Here is a 20,991-nt window from a genome sequence, read left to right as displayed (position 1 = left end):
GTTTACACAGCTGAACCACCCAGGTGCCCCTTAGCTTCCATATTTTCAAACTTAAAATCATGAAAAATATGAATTACATTGAAAGTCATGAGATAGTATATGAATTAATGTATCCTTGAATTTCTTTCTAATCTGTAACATCCTCACCAGGCAGACACACCCTTAGATGTGTGCTTTTTTGCTTTTGATTCTTGTTTGAATCCTGCTTTCACATTTAAGAACATCTTAAGTCATTTTTTCTTTAAAAACATACAAGGAAAAAGTACAGTAAGACAGAAGTACTAATAATAGATATTTCTTTTTATTAGCCACTTGGCTTGTTTGCAATGGTACTGGTTTCCTGCAGCCATGCAAACGAGTTTGGTCACCTAGCAACAGAAGCTGGAACTGATCCTAACACTGATGCAACAGAAAGAACGTAGTTATAACAAAAGGAGTTCTAACACTATATTGCATTTCCTCAACCTCTTTTTACAGTTTTAACTTTAATTTTAACTGGTAAGCAGAAAATAGGCTATGAAAGTAATTTGTTTTTCTACCTTGATAGTTTAAACTGCAAAGTCAGAATGGTAGAAGGGAGCTCAGAAAATTTCATCTAATGCATTGCTTATTCATGTTTAGTTATATTTTCCAAGACTATCAAATAAGTTATAGAGTTTGAATACAGTGACAATATCTTGAGTGTAAGGGTGTTTGATTTTTTTTCTTACCCGTATAACAGTGACCAAAGTATATTTATGGAAATAAAGGTATGTGGGGGCCATAGTAAAATTGTTTAAATTTGTTTAAATATTAAACTTTCATGTTTTAACACTTTCAGCTGTACAAAATTAACTTTTTTTATGTATATTAAGGGAAGATTTGAAGGAATTCTTTTCTTGAGCAGTTACTATCTGTGATAGTAGCTATTAAAATTTAGACTTAATCTATATTGCCAAATAAACTAGTCTCTTTTAACATGGTCTGTCCTTTGAGATGACAAGTGTGTCTTTTTTTTTTAAAGATTTTATTTAGAGAAGAAATGTGTGGGAGATATCAGAAAGGGACACAGAACATAAAGACTTCTAACTCTGGGAAATGAACTAGGGGTGGTGGAAGGGGAGGAGGGCGGGGGGTGGGGGTGAATGGGTGACGGGCACGGAGGGGGACACTTGACGGGATGAGCACTGGGTGTTATTCTGTATGTTGGTAAATTGAACACCAATAAAAATTAATTTAAAAAAAAAAAAAATAAAATAAAGATTTTATTTATTCATGAGAGACAGAGAGAGAAGGAGCCAGAGACATAGACAGAAGCAGGCTCCCCGCAAGGAGCCGGATGCGGGACTCGATCCCAGCCCCCATGATCATGCCGTGAGCCAAAGGCAGTGCTCAACCACTGAGCCACCCAGGCGTCCCACCAGTGTGTCTTTCAAAGTTGTTTCATTTCTTTCCTGAAGAATAGACAGCTTATAAATTTGTTGGAGGTTGATAAGTAAAATTCTGAAGGCTGTGTTTGGATTGGAGGAGATTGACAGATCAGTAAGGAAATTTTCTTGTGTAGTGTCAGTGATTCTTGCTTATAGGGTACACTTAGACATTAGAGAAATACAGGCACATTCCGGAGTTTGTTATAAATCATGTCATCTTCACGGACACCTGGGTGGCTCAGTGGTTGAGCATCTGCCTTTGGCTCAGGTCGTGATTCTGGGGTCTTAGGATCGAGTCCTGCATCAGGCTCCCCGCAGGGAGCCTGTTTCTCCCTCTGCCTATGTCTCTGCCTCTCTCTGTGTGTTTCTCATGAATAAATAAATAAATAAAATCTTTTAAAAAATAAAAATAAATTGTGTCATCTTCAGATACCCATTCCTTTATTCATTTGAATGGCCGTTTGCCTAGGGCAAAAATATGAGACAGCGTATATGATATCATTCACTCCTTATGGCCTCTGCTCTAGTCTGGAAGAGGAACACAGTAACACCATCTCTACTAGTGGACATAGATGATGTAAAAATGTAATAGTCTACTCAGAAGCATTGGTGGATTATTATAAAGTCATCTCTCAACAGACAGAATCTGATAAACTGATTTAAAATTAGCCTTAGGCAAGCAGTTGTGGTTTTTTTTCTTCAGTGCTAGGGACAAGCCTATTTAGTATGTGTGTGGAAGCTATTGCTTTAGCATCTAGGTACTTCGTATTATTAGTTTCTTTAGGTTACGTACTAGACCACGAAAGAAGTCTGTAAAAAGCAAGTAAATAAAAATTAAGACTGACAGTAATTTTATTTGTTCATTTTTGGTTTTTGTGTAATTCTGAGTCTTATGTGTTTTGTTTTAGGCTACTGAATTGACATCCAAAATTAGAGTAGATAGCTCTTTAAAGAAAGATGTGCTCTATATTAGAGAGGAGAACTCTCCCGTGTAGTGGTAATCGTAAATGGTGGGTGCTTAGCAGTTTCTGCCTGTTCTTGTATGTACTATAAAATAATCCTATGCTTCTCGGTCTGATTTAAGTAGTAATTGTGGGATTGTAATTTCAGTTAAATCTAAATAATCTTGTCTAATTAAATTTATGTGCAAAAAAAAGGAAATGCAAATTTATTAGAGGGTAATGCCTATGAAAGATTTAGGGAATGAAAGTAAAACTGGTTAGGGAAAATTTTTTAAAATTTTAATTTAATTTAAATTTTGTTAGTTAACATAGAGTGAGTGCACTGTTGCTTTCTGGAGTAGAATTCAGTGATTCATCACTTATAACACCCAGTGCTCATCACAACAAGTGCCCTGTTTAATCCCCAGTACCCATCTAGCCCCTTCCCCACTGATCTCCCATCACCCTCACTTTGTTCTCTGTTATTAAGAGAATCACTTGTGGCTTGTTTCCCTCTCTCCTTTTTTTCTTTTCCTTCTTTCCATATGTTGATCTGTTTTCTTTATTAAATCTTTCATATGAGTGAAATCATACAGCATGTGACTTTCACTGACTTATAAGTATAGCGTAATACACTCTCACTCCATCCATGTCATTGTGAATGGCAAGATTTCATTCTTTTTGGTGGCTGAGTAATATTCCATTGTGTATACATACCATATCTTTTTTATCTGTTCATCACTTGATGGCCATTTGGGCTCTCTCGATAGTTTGTTGTTGATAATGCTAATAAAAATATTGGGGGATCCCTGGGTGGCGCAGCGGTTTGGCGCCTGCCTTTGGCCCAGGGCGCGATCCTGGAGACCCAGGATCGAATCCCACATCGGGCCCCCGGTGCATGGAGCCTGCTTCTCCCTCTGCCTGTGTCCCTGCCCGCCCCCCCCCCCTCTCTCTGTGACTATCATAAATAAATAAAAAAATAAAAAAATAAAAAAAATAAAAAATAAAATTTAAAAAAATATTGGGGTGGGGCATTTACCCCTTCAAATCCTTTTTTGTATCCTTTGGGTAAATACTTAGTAGTGGTATTTATGATCCAGTAACTGGATCGTAGGGTGGTTCTATTTTTAACTTTCTGAGAAACCTCCAAACTGTTTTCCAGCGTGGCTGTACCAGTTTGCATTCCCACCAACAGTGCAAGAGGGTTCCCATATCCTTGCCAACACCTGTTTTCTCTAGCCACTTTCAAGATACTTTTCTTTGTTTTTAGCTTTCAGCAATTTGTGAGGTGTTTGGGTGTGGATTTCTTTGAGTTTATCCTTTTATGAGTTTGCTGAGCTTCTTGAATCTGTTGGCTTGCATCTTTTGCTAAATTTGGGAAATATTCTTCAAATATTTTTCTACATTACTCTCATTTCTCCTTCTGGTACTCTGATGACATGCATGTTAAATGTCTGTTGTCCCACAGGTCTCTGAGGTTCGGTTCATTTTTTCCAGTCTTTTAAATTGTTGTTTAGATAATTTCTATTAATCTTCATTGACTTTTTGTGTTGTCACTTCCATTCTGATATTGAGTCCATTCAACTAGTTTTTTTTTTAATTACTGTATCCTTTTCTTTGCTAAGACTGTCTCTTTTTTTTTTTTAAGATTTTATTTATTTATTTGACACAGAGAAGGGAAGAGCAAGCACAAGCAGGAGGAGTGGCAGACGGAGGGTAGAAACAGACCAAGCAGGGAGCCCGATGTGGGGCTCAATCCTAGGACCCTGGGATCATGACAAGAGTTGAAAGCAGATGCTTAACCAAATGAACCACCCAGGCACCCAACTTTATGTCTTTTGTTTGAAATTATTTGCTGATGCTTTGTAAAGCAGTTTTATAACTTTAAGGTCTTTGATGATTTCAGTATCTTTGTCATCTTGGCATTTGTGTGTGTTGAACTATCTCTTCCCATGTTAAGTCTAGATTTCCTTGGTTCTTTGTATGCCAGATGATTTTTGGATTGTATCCTGGACATTTTTAATACAGCTGACCCTTGAACAACACCTTGCACCACTGAAAATCCACATATAACTTTTGACTCCCCCCCCAAACTTAACTACTGGTAACTTACTGTTGAGTGGAAGTCTTACTGATAACATAAATAGTTGATAACACGTTTTATATTTAACACGTTTTATATATACTGTATTCTTAAAGTAAGCTAGAGAAAAAGTGTTAAGAAAATCATAAGGAAGAGAAAATACATATACAGTACTGTAGTGTATTAGAAAAAATGCACACATAAGTGGATCTGTGCAGTTCAAACCCATGTTGTTCAAGGGTCAGCTGTATTAGAAGATTCTTGGTCTTGTTTAAATTCTGTGGAGAATATTGATGTTTCTGTTTTAGCATACAGTTAACCTGGTTGGATTTAGGCTTTAAGTTCTGATCATTTTTCTCTGAGTTATAGTTATAATATTAGAGCTATTCAGATATATCTTGTTTGTGTGCCATCTGATGGCCATTCTGGAACCTGGAATCTAGTTCTGTCCCCTAGTTAAGTTTTCAAAGTCTGGTATGTTGCTTAGGGTCAGCCCATGCATGTGCAACTGGAGTGAGCCCAGGAGTTCATAAACACAACTTTAAGGGGTTGCTTTTCTGAATTCTTTGCTCTCTATGAGCTTGCTAGGACTTTATGGTTCCCTGGGGCCACTTTTTTTTTGTAATTTGGCCAGAAAGCTGGGGCTTTGTTACCCTATTCTTCTGTACATTTACCATGACCATGCCTGTACCTATGGTTATGGAGTGGAAAGACAGAAAGCAAAGATGCAGTACAGGTTTTTGCCCCTTCTTCTTGGGACCACTGCTCCTCTGATTTGGAGAGAAAGAATCCCCTCTGCCAGAGTTTTAGGTTTCCTGTTGTAGTCAGTATTCTAAAGATATCATCCCAAGATTCTTGGTCCCTGGTTATTCAAACATTAATCTAGGTACTGCTATGAAGGAATTTTGTGGGTATAATTAAGGTTGCTAAGCAGTAGACCTTAAAATAGGGAGCTTAGGTGAGCCTCGTGTAATTTACAAGAGCCCTTAAATGCGGTAGAGCTTGGTAGAAAGAGAAAAGAAGATTCAGAGTGTGAGGGATGTCACCACTGTTATTGGCTTTGAAGATGGAGGGGACCACAAGCCAGGGAATGTGAGTGGCTTCTGGAAGCTCAAGAACAGCTCCTACAGTCAGTTAGGAAAACAGGACTCTAGTCTTAAAACTGCATGGCACTGCATTCTGCAACACCTTGAACAAGCCTAAAAGCAGATTCATCCCATATTCCCCAGTTAAGAGCCTAGGTCATTGACACCTCAGTTTCAGCTTTGTGTGGGACCTGGAGCAGAGAAACTGCCTGAGCCTATTGTACTTCTGATCTGTCAAGCTGTGAGATAATAAAATTGTGCTGATTTAAGTTGCAATAGAAAACTAATGTACCTGTATACACACTGCCTTGAGCTAGAGGTACAAGAAAACAGATAGAAAGAACATGTGATTTCCCTTCCTCTCTAGGTACTAGGAGAAACCCATTCCTGTTTCTCATGCCAAAACTAGAGGACTTCCCCTGGAACTCTGTGTCCATTTATTGGTGCCTGGTTCTGTGTTGTGGCTGTATTGCATCCAGGCTGAGAGGTATTGGAGGGAGAAAAGTAGTAAACTCCCCACTAGTCCTGTGACCCTCTTCCCATTCCACTTAGATGGTCCCTGACTTAGGATGATTTGATTTACAATTTACTTTATGATGGTGTGAAAGTGATATGCATTTGGTAGGAACTGTACGTGGAATTTTGAATTTTGATATTTTCTAGGGCTAGCCATATTTTGTAGTATGATATCCTTGTGAGTATGGGGCAGGAGCAGTGAGCAGCAGCTCCATCCAGCCACATGATCACGAGGATAAACAGCCATGTGATCACAAGGATAAACAACCAATACACTTAGAACCATGTTATCTATTCATGAGAGACACAGAGTGAAGCAGAGACATAGGCAGAGGGAGAAGCAGGCTCCCTGTCTGGAGTCTGATGCGGCACTCAATCCCAGGACCCTGGGATCACGACCTGAGCCAAAGGCAGATTGCTCAACCACTGAGCCACACAGGTGCCCCACTTAGAACCATTTTATACTCGTATCACCATTTTCACTTTCATTATGGTAGTCAATAAATTACATGAGATATTCAATACTTTGTTATAAAATAGTCTTTTGTGTTAGATGATTTTGCCTAACTGTAGGCTAAGGTAAGCATTCTGAGCATGTTTAAGGTAGGCTAGGTTAAGCTATGATGTTTGGTAGGTTAGGTATATTAAATACATTATCAGCGAATGTTATTTTCAATTTTGGATGGGTTTATCAGGATGCAACTCCATAATAAGTGGAGGAAGATGTGTAGTCAATTTTTAATGTTCTTAAATGGCTGTTGCCTTCATTCTATCTGGATTTTATAACTGTATTCAGTAGGATAGATAGGGTGGAATGTGCTTATTGCATGATCTTACCCGAACTGGAACTTTCAACATGTGTGCTTTTAAAAAAATCTTTTATGTGGAGAGTGGGAATCTTCAATGATAATCTCTGCTAATACTTTAACGTATATTCTTTTGGATTTTTTCCTAAGCTTTTGCAATTATGCCTTTAAAAGACAAAAATGGGGTCATAATTTTGTAAAACTTGATTTTTTTTTTCACTTCGGTGTCATGAATATTTTTCCAGATTAGTAGATAGAATAATGAGCTTCACTTTTTCATTAGGAATAGTAATACTGGGATCCCTGGGTGGCGCAGCAGTTTGGCGCCTGCCTTTGGCTCAGGGCGCGATCCTGGAGACCCGGGATCGAATCCCATATGGGGCTCCCGGTGCATGGAGCCTGCTTCTCCCTCTGCCTGTGTCTCTGCCTCTCTCTCTCTCTCTCTCTCTCTCTCTATCATAAATAAATAAATTTAAAAAAATTAAAAAAAACTTAAAAAAAAAAAGGAATAGTAATACTAATAATAGTAGCAACTACCATTTTATTTAACCAATAAGGGAGTATATTAATTTGCTGGGGCTGCTATCACAAAGTGCCATAGACTGGATGGCTTAATTTTTCCACAGCTCTGGAGACTAGAGGTTCAAGATCAGAGTGGTAGCAGGGTTGATTTCTTCTGAGGCCTGTCGTCTTGGCTGGTAGATAGCCATCTTCTCCCAATATCATCACATGGTATCTTAGTCTGTTTGAGCTGCCAAAACAAAGTGCCATAGAATAGGTTATGTAAACAATAGAAATTTATTTTTCTCACAGTTCTGGAGACTAGGAAGCCTAAGATCAATGTGCTGGTTAGCCAATTCATTTCCTATTGAGAGCGCACAACCTCCTTCCTGGCTTACAGATGACTGCCTTCTCACTGTGTCCTCGCAGGGTAGAGACAGCAGTCTGGTGTTTGTCCCTTGTTTTCTAAGAGTACCAGCCCTAGTGGTTAAGGCCCCTACCTTTATAACTTCATTTAACCTTTAATCACTTACTCACAGACTGTCTCCACATACAGCCACATTGGTGGGTTAGGGCTTCACTGTAGGAATTTGAGGGGGGGGGGGGGTACACACAGACATTCAGTCCATAACCTATGGTCTTTCCTCTGTACCTATCTGTGTCCTAATTTCTTCTTTTTATAAGGATAGCAGTGCTGTTGGATTACCCCCCCCCCTTAATGACCTCTTCTTAATTTAATGAGGTGCTGGGAATTAGGAATTCAACATAGGAATTCTAAGAAGATGCAACCCATAATAGGAAGGTACTGTTATATTCACTTAAGAAAGCTCAAGCTCAAAGACCTTGATTAATTTGGCCAAGATCACACAGCTAGTAAGAAAACCCAGGATTCAGCATTTTTTTCACAACGGGTTTGCCGCCAGAACACAGGTGTCGTGAAAACCACCGCTAAACCTAAACCAAAATGGGAAAGGAGAAGACTCACATCAACATCGTCGTCATTGGACACGTAGATTCGGGCAAGTCTACCACTACTGGCCATCTGATCTACAAATGTGGTGGGATCGACAAAAGAACTATCGAAAAATTTGAGAAGGAGGCTGCTGAGATGGTAAAAGGCTCCTTCAAGTATGCCTCGGTCTTGGATAAACTGAAAGCTGAACGTGAACGTGGTATCACCATTGATATCTCCCTGTGGAAATTCGAGACCAGCAAGTATTATGTGACCATCATTGATGCCCCAGGACACAGAGACTTTATCAAAAACATGATTACAGGCACATCTCAGGCTGACTGTGCTGTCCTGATTGTTGCTGCTGGTGTTGGTGAATTTGAAGCAGGTATCTCCAAGAATGGGCAGACCCATGAGCATGCCCTTCTGGCTTACACACTGGGTGTAAAACAACTAATTGTTGGTGTAAACAAAATGGATTCCACTGAACCACCCTACAGCCAGAAGAGATACGAGGAAATTGTTAAGGAAGTCAGCACCTACATTAAGAAAATTGGCTACAACCCCGACACAGTAGCATTTGTGCCAATTTCTGGTTGGAATGGTGACAACATGTGGGAGCCAAGTGCTAACATGCCTTGGTTCAAGGGATGAAAAGTCACCCGTAAAGATGGGAATGCCAGCGGAACCACACTGCTTGAAGCCCTGGATCGCATTCTGCCACCAACTCGTCCAACTGATAAGCCCTTGCGTCTGCCTCTCCAAGATGTCTACAAAATTGGTGGTATTGGTACTGTCCCAGTGGGTCGAGTGGAGACTGGTGTTCTTAAGCCTGGTATGGTGGTCACCTTTGCTCCAGTCAATGTTACAACTGAAGTCAAGTCTGTTGAAATGCACCATGAAGCTTTGAGTGAGGCTCTTCCTGGGGACAATGTGGGCTTCAATGTCAAGAACGTATCTGTCAAAGATGTTCATCATGGAAACGTGGCTGGTGACAGCAAAAATGACCCACCAATGGAAGCAGCTGGCTTCACAGCTCAGGTGATTATCCTGAACCATCCAGGCCAAATCAGTGCTGGATATGCACCTGTGCTGGATTGTCACACAGCTCACATTGCTTGCAAGTTTGCTGAGCTGAAGGAAAAGATAGATCGTTGTTCTGGAAAGAAGCTGGAAGATGGTCCCAAGTTCTTGAAATCTGGGGATGCTGCCATTGTTGATATGGTTCCTGGCAAACCTATGTGTGTTGAGAGCTTCTCTGACTATCCTCCTCTGGGCCGTTTTGCTGTTCGTGACATGAGACAGACGGTTGCTGTGGGTGTCATCAAAGCAGTGGACAAGAAGGCAGCTGGAGCTGGCAAAGTCACCAAGTCTGCCCAGAAAGCTCAGAAGGCTAAATGAATATTATCCCCAATACCCGCCACCCCAGTCTTAATCAGCGGTGGAAGAACGGTCTCAGAACTGTTTGTGTCAATTGGCCATTTAAGTTTAATAGTAAAAGACTGGTTAATGATAACAATGCATCGTAAAACCTTCAGAAGGAAAGGAGAATGTTTTGTGGACCATTTGTTTTTTTTTTTTTTTTTTTTTTGTGCGTGTGTGGCAGTTTTAAGTTATTAGTTTTTAAAATCAGTACTTTTTAATGGAAACAACTTGACCAAAAATCTGTCACAGAATTTTGAGACCCATTAAAACAAAGGTTTAATGAGAAAAAAGAAAAAAGAAAACCCAGAATTCAAATCCAAGTAGATTGGCCTCAGAGCCTACTCTCTTAATTATCTGGCCAATCTCCCACCCCCAAACCCTCCCTTGGCACAGCAGTTGTTGGGCTGGGCCATGATTCTTTAATCCTGTGTTGGGCATATGGGTTTTCTCTCTTTTCCAGTCAGATAGTGCTGCATTGAATATGTTTTTATAGGTAGCATTGTACACCTGAAAATATTGCTATATTGCTTAGAAATCAGTTAATTCACAGAAATGGTTAAATATGTATATTTTCCCAAAAATGTACTCATTGATTGTTCCAGCACTAATCAATGAGAGTGACAAGTTTTAAAAAGGAGCAGTGGAAAAATCACTTCCTTTCATAGGCTGCAGATGATTTGAACTGGGTCCTTACTGTGGATATTTGGAGTGAAATGAAGGGCGCTCTTTCTGTTAGGTGGGGTCCAAATCATATATCCTAGTCAATTCATGATTCATTTTCTTTTCAGAATTTTGATTCTGACATCAGCAGTGTGGGAATAGACGGCTGCTGGCAGGCTGACAGTCAAAGGCTTCTCAATGAGGTGATGGTGGAGCACTTCTTCCGACAAGGAATGCTGGACGTAGCTGAAGAGCTCTGCCAGGTAACAGTGTGTCTGCTACCAGTGTGCTAGTGTGTGAGAGGATGAAACAAACGAGGGGACTCCTTGGAGTTTTTGAATCTTCTTCTAGCCATAGATAGATTTTTAATATTTTAAGTTTCAGGGCTAACCTCATTTTACTAGGAAGTCTTTTTCTTCTTTTCTTTTCTTTTTAATTGGTAAAGACTACGATCCTAGAACTTCTTATTTGAGTTGCTTTTTCCTTATTCCTGCCCCATCACATTGGTCCCAGGTCATCAAGAGGTCAAAAGTGATACTACCTTCCCCATTTCCTCTTTTAATAGGGAAGGTAGGATAGCAGAAAAGAAGAATCTGGCCCAACTTGTAGCATTTTGTTTATCAAATGAGTTTAAAGCTAAAATTTACTTCAGATGAGCAGCTTTTGTCTTTTATTGCTAGTAGACATGAGCTTAGGGATCTCAGAATAGTTCACCAGTATCACCTAGTCAGAATGGTGGCAGCTACCATGTATTGAGTCCACAAGCCAACTCCTGCCATTATTCTTCACTGCAATCCTGTGAGGTAAAAATTGCTTCCATTCTACAGATAAGGAATCTGAGGTCTGGAGAAGTGGCTTGCCCGAGGCCATGCAGGTTCCTTAGCAAAGGGACTAGGATTCAGTCCCAAATTCATGTCCTCAAACTTAGTCTAAGCCACCATGTGCTATTGTATTTTCTGTTTAGAAAAATGAAGGATTATAAAGATGAAATAGTTTAAAGCCAGACTGTAAACAAAACCTTTAATCTAAACCTATTTTATTATTTTTTTAAAGATTTTATTTTTAAGTAATCTCTATACCCAGTGTGGGACTTGAACTCACAACCCCAGGATCAAGAGTTGCATGCTCTACCAACTGAGCTACCCAGGCACCACTTCTATTTTAAATAATTCAGAAAAACAATAACTCAGGTCTTTCTCTGTATGGGAATTTTGTTTATGTCTATTAAATCCTATGTTGTTTAGGATTAAGCTGATTTATAAGTACAAAGACATAAAATACCAGTGGCTTAAAAAAAATGAAGTTTATTTCTCTTGCACAAAAATAGGTAGTAAGCCATCCACAGCATATATTGTAGCTGTGTTCCATGAGCTTTTAGGGACCTACCCTCCTTGTAGCTCTGCTGTTTCCAAGGTGTCCCTTGTCCTTATTGGGAACACCTTAGAAAGGTGTAGCTAGAGTTCTGGATCGCAGCCAGAATTCTAGCTACAACTTTTGGCATGCCAGGAAGGGATAAAGAGTACATGTTTATGTTTTACTAACTAGAACTTACATCTCTGCAAAGTCATACTAAGCTTTATTCCATACATTGATGTACTCAGCTCTGTATGGAATACATAAGGGTTCTACTACTACTGGAAAGAATGATAGTAGGGCTCAGTCTTCAGTCTGTACCATAGAAATATATGGTAAAAAATTATTTTTAATGGCTTGCGCCGTATTTTATAATTTAGAATATGTTTTTATTATATCTTTTAACCTGATTACTGCTAACAAAAGTACTTTCTATTTTTTCAGGAATCTGGTCTTTCTGTAGACCCAAGTCAGAAAGAACCATTTGTGGAGTTAAATCGAATATTAGAAGCATTAAAAGTCAGAGTTCTGAGACCTGCTCTGGAGTAAGTTTCTGTGTTTGTTTTCTTCCAAATACTTGGGGAGAAACTCTGTAAGAAAACTTAATTAGAAAACACATTGAGATTTTGATATATATCCGTACATCTATACATCTCACCTAGGATGGGCTTCAGAGAAAGCAAGGAAAAATTATTTTCTTCCTTTTAATTAAGAATGGGAGAAAATGGTCCGAGCTTTCTTTGCTTATCAGTTGATCTGAATTCCCAAGATAGAAAAAGGGTTTCCTGTATCCAAGCCATTCCACTACTATAGACTAGCACTGTAACTGAAGTACTATTGTTTAGATGGTCTGAGTTTGATATTTGAACTTCCATAATGTGTGGGATTCTGTGCTAGCATTCTAAAAAAACAACTTAATTGGTTATTGGAACTAAGTGGTATGCATAAAGACCAAAAATACTGTTACAAAGGAGTTCTGTGCTAATTATCACTGTAAAATGTAATGATTCATTTTGAACTGGTCATTGATATGAACTGTCTTAAATTAGTAAGCTGTGATAAATAATACCCTCGAGCAGGATCAGCAAAGTTTTTTTGTAAAGGGCCAGAGAGTAAATATTTTAGGTTTTGCGAGCCACATGAGATCTCTGTCACATATTCTTTGATTTATTCTACAACTGTTTAAAAAATGTGTAAAAAAAAAATCTTGGCCATCTGGTGTACAAAATGGACAATAAGCCATATTTGGACCTTGGCCATAATTTGCCGACCCCTGTCCTAGAATTTTTTTTTTTTTCATGAGAGATACAGAGAGGCAGAGACATAGGCAGAGGGAAAAGCAGGCTCCCTGCAGAGAGCCTGGTGCAAGACTCCATCCCTGGACCCCGGGATCACGCCCTGAGCCAAAGGCAGACGCTAAACCACCGAGCCATTCAGGCATCTCTGTCCTAGAATTTTTTAATGTGAGGATTACCAGGTTGTTGGAAAGAAGGAAATGAAGGAGGGCTATAAAATAAATGGAAGAAACTGCTGAGGTTCTAGGCATAGAATTCTGATATTTAAAAATTGGAAGTATTTGAGATCATTATTTTCAGAAAAAAAAATTGGGAAGATTCTTGTTGATTTTTATGAAATGCACATTTTCTTCTTCCATTAACACACTTAATTCTTCATAGCTTAGTTTTCTATTTCTGATCATTTATCAGTTCTTTTAAAATTTGCATAGTTCTAAGACCAGCTCAGATGATCATGTAGAGATAGATTTCTGTGTAAGTTTGTAAATGATAAATTCCGCTATAAATTATAAATATGAGGCAGGTAGGTACTGTATCTTTAAAAATAAACGTCAGGGGTGCCTGGGTGGCTTAGTCAGTTATGTGTCTGCTTTTGGTTAAGTACCTGCCTTCACCTCAGGTCATGATCCCAGGGTGCTGGGATCTAGTCCCATATAGGGCTCCCTGCTCTGAGGGGAGCCTGCTTCTCCCTCTCCGTCTGCTACTCCCCCTGCTCATTTGCATGCACATTCTCTCTCTCTGTCAAATAAGAAATTAAAAAAAAAAAAAAGACATATACCATCGTGTATGGTGCACATTACTTTTACAGTTTTTTTATTTTTATTTTTCAGCAGAGGTTAGATTTTGACACACCTGGGAGATTAAATTCTGCCAAGTACCACTAATAACTCTTAAACAGAATATGGCAACAACTCTTCTACCTACTTTCATATTTCACCTATATGATTAAACATCTATGGAGAAGAGTAAAGGAGCCTAAGTAGAGAAATGTATGGGTTTCCCAGTTGTTTTATAGTGATTTAGAAATAATATTTGAGCTGTTCAAGGTAATAGTCATTTATCCATTAATTTCTCAGGCTTCTCATCAAACTTTTACCAAGTCCTTACTATGTGCCAAAGACCATACTGAGTGCATTTAGACCACCTCAGCTCTCAAAGTATTCAAGCCTTCTTCCTTTTGGAATGAAGAAAATTTATAACACCTTTTTCACGTTGTGCTTTTTCTGTAAGAACTATTTCCATTTTTTTAAAAGATTTTATTTATTTATTCATGAGAGATGAGAGAGATGCAGAGACACAGAGGGAGAATCAGGCTCCTCTCAGAAAGCCTGATGTAGGACTCAATTCCGGGACCTGGATTATGCCCTGAGCCAAAGGCAGATGCTCAACCACTGAGTCACCCAGGTTTCCCAAGAACTGTTTCTTACTGATAACTATATCATATATATCAATTATTTCTATAAATGTTTTCTGTTATGTGGCACCTCAAGCAGTGCCTCTCAGGCAAACAGAGAGTTCATTCTGTCCACTTGGTAGTAATAGTGGAAATCACTACACAGAAAAAAATTTCAGTTCATTTTCTGGGAATATTGCCATATTAAATAGTATCAGCATAGGGGAATGTCATGGCAATTATAGTTAACTCTTTTTGAGTGCTTACTATATATCTAGCATTGTTCTCAGCATTTTACATGTATTAACTTATTTAACCCTCATATTAACCCTATGAAATAAGTACTTGTTTTACAGAGGAGAAATTGGGGTCTGGAAGTGCTTTGTGGATATGGAGTCAAAAGGTCATATGGGAAATGCCTTGCATCATGTCCCCTGAATACTCTTTAGCACATTCCTGGGGCCATCAGCAGTCCTAAAGAAACTCATCTAACTTCGCCAAACTCCTTGTTTGCCATGCATATTTGACCAGAGAACCCTTGTTCTTGTCTCCCTACTCCCAAAACACTTAAAACCCATAAAATTGGAGTTCTACAGAACAAAAGTTTTTAAATGATAGCTTAATGGAAATGTCTGATACACTCAGACTTTCTAGTTCTTGCCTATTACCAGTAGGTAGGTACAATGAGGTTATTTCCTCAGCATCTTTAACATGCAGGGTACAGAGAATTTACTTCATTTAGCTTGTAGCAAAAGTTGAAAAATGTGGGACTTCAGTTTGGAGAATTCTGGTTCAGATACAAGGCGGAGAATAGCTTTCAGTTGTGCAGCACCTTCTATTTGTACATGCTGGGAGACTTGTGTCCCTGAGGTTCTGGGCAGGCTGCAGTTGAAGAGGCAGAGGCCAACCACAAAAATTAGTATGGATAGAGGCCATGGAAGGAACTTCGGAGAGCATTAGCTGTCTCCTGCAAGTAATACATGATGGAAAGGAGGCAGAAGAGAATGATGATATGGCAGAGAGAAGTGTCAGAACAGCTAATTATATACAGAGATCTAGTTAGGACACAGCCTACTCTTTTGTTCCTGCCCCTTATATTTCTGAGTTTGTGTACAGATTTTTCTTCTCATCCAGATTGCTTTATCTATTTTTTAAGTTCTTCTTGGCACCTAGCATAGTACTTTCTTCATAGCTTATTGCATACTTCAATAAATGTTGGAATAGTTCAAAGAACTTTGAATAGATGTGACCCCCTCCTTCACGTGGTAGATAGAGGTTAAGCCAAAAGTAACCAGTACCAATGAGAGAATAATAGTAACTTAATACAAAGAGGTGGAGAAATATTAGAAGAATAGAAACCGTCCTTGTAGGTATGTGCCAGTTATTTACACTTTGGAAGTGCTGTCTTCAGGTAAAACGAGTTGGTTGCCTTCCTAAAGGTGTTTCAAAGAGTGGTATTACCTTGGTGGATTTGCCACAGCCTAGGATCTGACTTAAAACCTTGCAGACTTGGAAACCTGGATTTTCAAAGAGAAGCAGGCCTCCTAGCACTCATTTAGAAGAATTTGCAGTTCTATTTCGAAAGCCTCAGTAGAAGGCTATGAGGGAACAGAAAATAACTGAAAGGTTATGAGACAGAGTGAATTAAAAGATTTTTTCAGAGAAGAGAGGAAAGTACTTTGTTAGTTTAGACCACACAAGATTTTAGATTGGACGGGCCATGAACAGTATCAGGCAGGCTGTCGAAAAATGAGAGGACTCCCATCTCCAAGCCTAGTAATTAGGTGGGGCTAGAAATAAAAACCACAGAGGGATGTGGGATGAGCTTGCCATTGTGGTCTCTTTGTGGTATGAATGGTGGATCTAAGAAGAAGATGCTTGCCAGACTTAGAGAAATTATAATGCCAGTGAAGAAAACATAGTTTATACATGGAGAAAGATTTTAGAAAATGAGACTGAAGGGAGCAAACTGGAGTACCTGATCAGAGAGCCTTGACTACCGCTGGAGATGAGGGTGACAATGATTAAGCAGTTTCTGTATCTGTTTTCTTGTTTTTAGTTTTGGCTTCCTATAGGTGGGCAGTCTTGCTCACTCAGGCATTTTTTTAAATAACCACATATGACCACAGAAGAAAGAAGGCTCTGATAGATATACCATTGGAGGAGAGAAATCAAAGTTTGAACAAGTTGGATTTTTTTTTTCCAGAGCTTGAGTCTTTGTTTTCATTTTTGTTCATTTTGTTTTATTTTGTTTTGTTCAGGATGGTTCTTAATCCTGAAAAGGCAGAGAGGTAAGTTAAGGGATACATTTTTTTTTAAATTTTATATATTCATTTGAGAGAGACAGAGAGAGTGCATGCACAAAGGAAAAGAATGAGAAGTAGGCTCTCGGCAGAGCAGAGAGCCCAATGACAGGCTCTACCCCAGGACCCAGGATTATGACCTGAGCTGAAGGCATGCACTTAACTGAGCCACCCAGGTGCCCTAGGGAATACATTTTTAACTCACTGTGCCCATGCATTAAGTCTGGTGAAGAAGGAGCTACTCTATTAAAAAGAAGCTAATTAAAAATGGAAAGAGGTACCCAGTGGAAAAAATATAGAAGATAGCTCAGGAGACTGTAAAGGCCCAAAGGGAAGAAATACCTAGTGTAGTAACATCATTTTCTGTTGTCTGTTTTATGCTTGTTGCTAGCAAAAGTTTATATGCAGTTCTAATATAATAGGTATTCTTCAGGAAGAAGAGTAGACATGACTATCTTTTACTGGGATATATCCTCACCAAGGACTTGAGCATTATTGGAAATTAAGTGGGCAAACCATGGCTATAGAGGAATTGAGAATCTCTTAGAATGATGGGCAGAATTGAAATAAACTGTCCCTGAGATTGTTTAAAAGAACAAGGAGCTGAACTAGGCCAGGAAAGGGAGCCAAGAGGGAAATCCCTGGAGTTTATGTTTATAAAATACTGATCTCTATTTATTTAGGTTGTAAAATCTTTTGGGTTTGTGGTAGGAAATTAGCAGTAAATAAAGCATGTCGTGTTTAAGTCCTCCCCCCCCTTTTTTTAAGATTTATTTATTTTATTTTAGTTGGGGGAGAGGGAGGGACTCTGCTCCTGGTGTGGAGCCTGACATGGGGTTCGATCCCACAACCATGAGATCATGACCTGAGCTGATACCAAGAGTTGAATGCTTAACTGACTGAGCTACCCAGACACCCCATATTTAAATACTTTAAAAAATGTATCACTAATCTGTAGAACTGTGCTGTCCAGTATGGTGGCCACCTGCCACATTTAGCTATTGGGCGCTCTTAACCAGACACTGGATTACAAGAGGCTCAAGTTAGAAATGTATATGTTGTTTTTTAAAGTATATCCAAATGAGTAATACTGTAGTTTGTGTTGTTTTTAAAATAGCATGTAAGAAGGACCAAGATTCACACTAGTTCCCAGGTGAGTAAAATGTTAGTAGTTCCAGTGACGGATTCAATCCATATCTGAGAAACTGCCATTTGAAAATATCTCAGAATTGAGAGGTTAGCCATTCTTTTTGGTCTCTAAAGCAGAGTTATAGAATTCTTAACTCTTTTGGCAGAACTTTGATTTTTGTCATTTTTGCCATTCTCTGAATTTTTTAAGCACTTGACTTGGTCACCAGTAACATTCAGTCAAGTCCACACCTGTGTAGTAAACACATGTGTCATTAATTTCCTAGAATTTCAGCTTTTACCCCCCAAGAATATAGCCCTAAAGGAGACCATGAAAAGAAATATTTTTGTAAGCCTTTAAAAATGCTGTGAAAGGTTATAGTGGAGTGTCTCTGGGAATTGGCAAGAATTATTCTTATTTCATTATTACCAGAAAAAGACACCGACCCAGATTGGCAAAATTATGAGAGGAGAGGGGTAAATAGATGAAGCTGTCAGCTAGGTTCCTGTGGGACAGGAGCTAACTGTGGAGGTGGAATCTTGTTTTAATTATTTTTGGAATAACATGGAAATTTTAAATACGGAACTAACAATGTGCCAAGTCTTCTCAGAGGCCTGGCAGTTAGGATAATTAGCACTTAATGCTTTGTGGGATAATTGTGTGGATGTGGGTTGCTTCTGACTTAGTCACCTAAGTCAGTAGTATTGTACGAGGTCTTTTTATGGGAGAGGCACAAAAGATCTCTTTATTAGAGAATGCATTGATAGTGAATAGAGGTAATTGTGACATCAGTGACGTTACTGGTGCCTTTTGTGAGGGGGTGGTCTAACAGTGTTTTTTTAAACAAGGAATTGGTTCTAAAACTGATGGTGTTTTCATGGTCCACACTGGACATATTGGAGATTTGGGAGCAGAATTAAAAAAAAAAATCACAGTGGAGTTATAATTTAATTAAATGTCTAGTTAGCTTGATTGTGATATCACACAAGTTGTTTTCTTTTAAAAATTAAAAATCGAAAGCTTTCTGCTGGAAATGCCATTATCTGGAATATAGCACTCTATTCCTTAACATTTCCAGTGTTTTTTTGTGTGTCTTAGTCATGTGTCTTCTGTTGACTCTATAGATGGTGGGTTAAGTTTTGGGGGTCAGTTATATTTTGTGCTTTTGTGGTTTCCTATGCTTTGTAGTATTTAGATTTGGTTATTACCAGGTTAATTAAGGCTGTGACTGTCTTCTATGTCGAGAGAATCAAATACCCAAATATTCAGTGTGAACTTCTAGCTGAAAAAACGAATTATTTTTTTTGAAGAGGATTAAATGATACATGCATATCATCGTATTCCCACACAGTTGGTGCTATAAAAAGCAAAATACCAGTGAGTGTTACATGGAAGCCCAAATAGCTCTTGTCTTTTAAGTATAATTTTCGTATTAAAAATAATTAATTGAATGGGACGTCCGGGTGGCTCGGCGGTTGAGCATCTGCCTTTGGCTCAGGGCCTGATCCTGGGATCCCGCATTGGGCTCCCTGTGGGAAGCCTGCTTCTCCCTCTGTCTGTGTCTCTGCCTCTCTCTCTGTGTCTCTCATGAATAAATAAATAAATCTTTTAAAAAATAAAAATAATGACTTGGAAGAACCACAATACAGTTTAGAGTTTATCCATTCAGTGAATACAAATTAAGTAGCTTATTATTGAGTATCTGTTTGTGCCTGTCTCTGTGCTCAGTGCTTTAACTAGCCCCTTCATTTGATACCCACAACCCTTTGAGGGGTTATTTTACAGTAAGGAAACAGATATTAGATAACTGAGTAACAGATTGTCCAAATTCACACTGCAGAGCTAAGATTGAAGTTCATGCATAGCTAACTCTGTTAACCTGTACTCTTTATCCGTATACCCCTTCAAAGTAAGAGGGTGTGCCAAGATGAACAAGACAGAGTTCTTGCCTTCTAAAAGATCAGAAACTGTCCTACCAAATAGACTGTGAGATGAGCCATGTGAGAGGTTCAGATAAAGACATTTAGAGTTCTGTGGATAGATTATTTAGGAAAGTTATAGAAAATTTGGTAATTGAGCTTGGGCCTTAAGTTTTTCAACTCTATTCTCAGCTGCTCACTTTATTTGATTGTACTTTTGCAAAAGTTAACCAGCACCTGCATTGGGAGGTAGGATCATGGCTTCTAATTTCATAAAACAAACAGATCTTCTATCTAGACCAGCTTTAGACCATTCACCTGGACACATCACTTGATGGTAAAGAAGGTTGCTAGATTAGGTTATCTGAATATATTTGTGTTTTTCTTGGCATGCACCTCTATCTCCATTCTATTCTCAGCATGGCTATTTTCCTCCTTTAAATCTTCACACCACATGACAAACGCCTCTAGTTGATCCTGTTGGCCAACCATTGCTTTCTCCCTTGACACCCACCCCTATGTTGCATAACTTCCCTCCTGGCACAAACCTCTTGGTTTTCCCGCAGAACTCCCTTCCTCTCAGGGGGAAAAAAAAAAGTGGAGAGACAGGGATCTCGGTGAGATAAAGAAAACTAATTTTATTTCTGAATCTTTTAGAGTTGTGCCACATGGACTTGCTCAGTTCCTCAAACATTGCAATTTCCTCCATTGTGCTGCTCTGGGCCTTCCTGGTGTTTATAGAGTAACCTTCTCCCTGTGAGATGTTCTTTCTCTCCTGTCTGCTCTACTAAGCCTAAGGACTGTCCTCTGCACAATTTCCGTATGCCTGCATTTCATTTACCATAGTTGAGGTAATTATTCCAGTCCACCCCTGCCACAACAGCAAGGTTCAGATTTCAATTACAACTGTATTAACTATAAGTAATTGCATAAACTACAAACTATCCTCCCAACTCTTAGAGTCCACAAATCACTACATAATAACAGATGTGCATCATGATCACAGCCAACCACAACCCTTCTTTTCAGGTCCATCAGTGATTGGTCACTGCGCACCTGTTACCTTCAGACAACAAGTGTGTAGTTGTCTTGCCTCCTCATCTCCCAGAGGTGAACCCACAATATATGACAGAAATGGAGAGTTAAGAGAGGAGCTTGGTCAGCAAAGGTGAATTGCTAGAAGTGAAATTGAATGTAATTAGATGTGAAAATAACAGCGGC

At 39.0% G+C, this 20,991-nt stretch overlaps 1 protein-coding gene across 3 annotated transcripts in view; it reads left to right on the top strand.

The window, feature by feature from the left end:
- Window positions 1-20,991, top strand: part of RMND5A (required for meiotic nuclear division 5 homolog A) — a 67,540-nt gene that overhangs the window by 31,615 nt on the left and 14,934 nt on the right. For all 3 annotated transcript variants that reach the window (XM_055327390.1, XM_055327389.1, XM_055327388.1), the window contains exons 3-4: window positions 10,507-10,641; window positions 12,176-12,276. In XM_055327390.1, the coding sequence (XP_055183365.1) occupies window positions 10,507-10,641; window positions 12,176-12,276 (236 nt within the window). The remainder of the gene's footprint in view (window positions 1-10,506; window positions 10,642-12,175; window positions 12,277-20,991) is intronic.

The sequence above is a fragment of the Nyctereutes procyonoides genome, unplaced genomic scaffold (assembly GCF_905146905.1).
Source record: "Nyctereutes procyonoides isolate TBG_1078 unplaced genomic scaffold, NYPRO_anot_genome, whole genome shotgun sequence".
Classification (NCBI taxonomy): domain Eukaryota; kingdom Metazoa; phylum Chordata; class Mammalia; order Carnivora; family Canidae; genus Nyctereutes; species Nyctereutes procyonoides.
The sequence above is the reverse complement of the archived record's forward strand: the minus strand, read 5'-3'. Positions and strand labels throughout refer to the sequence as shown.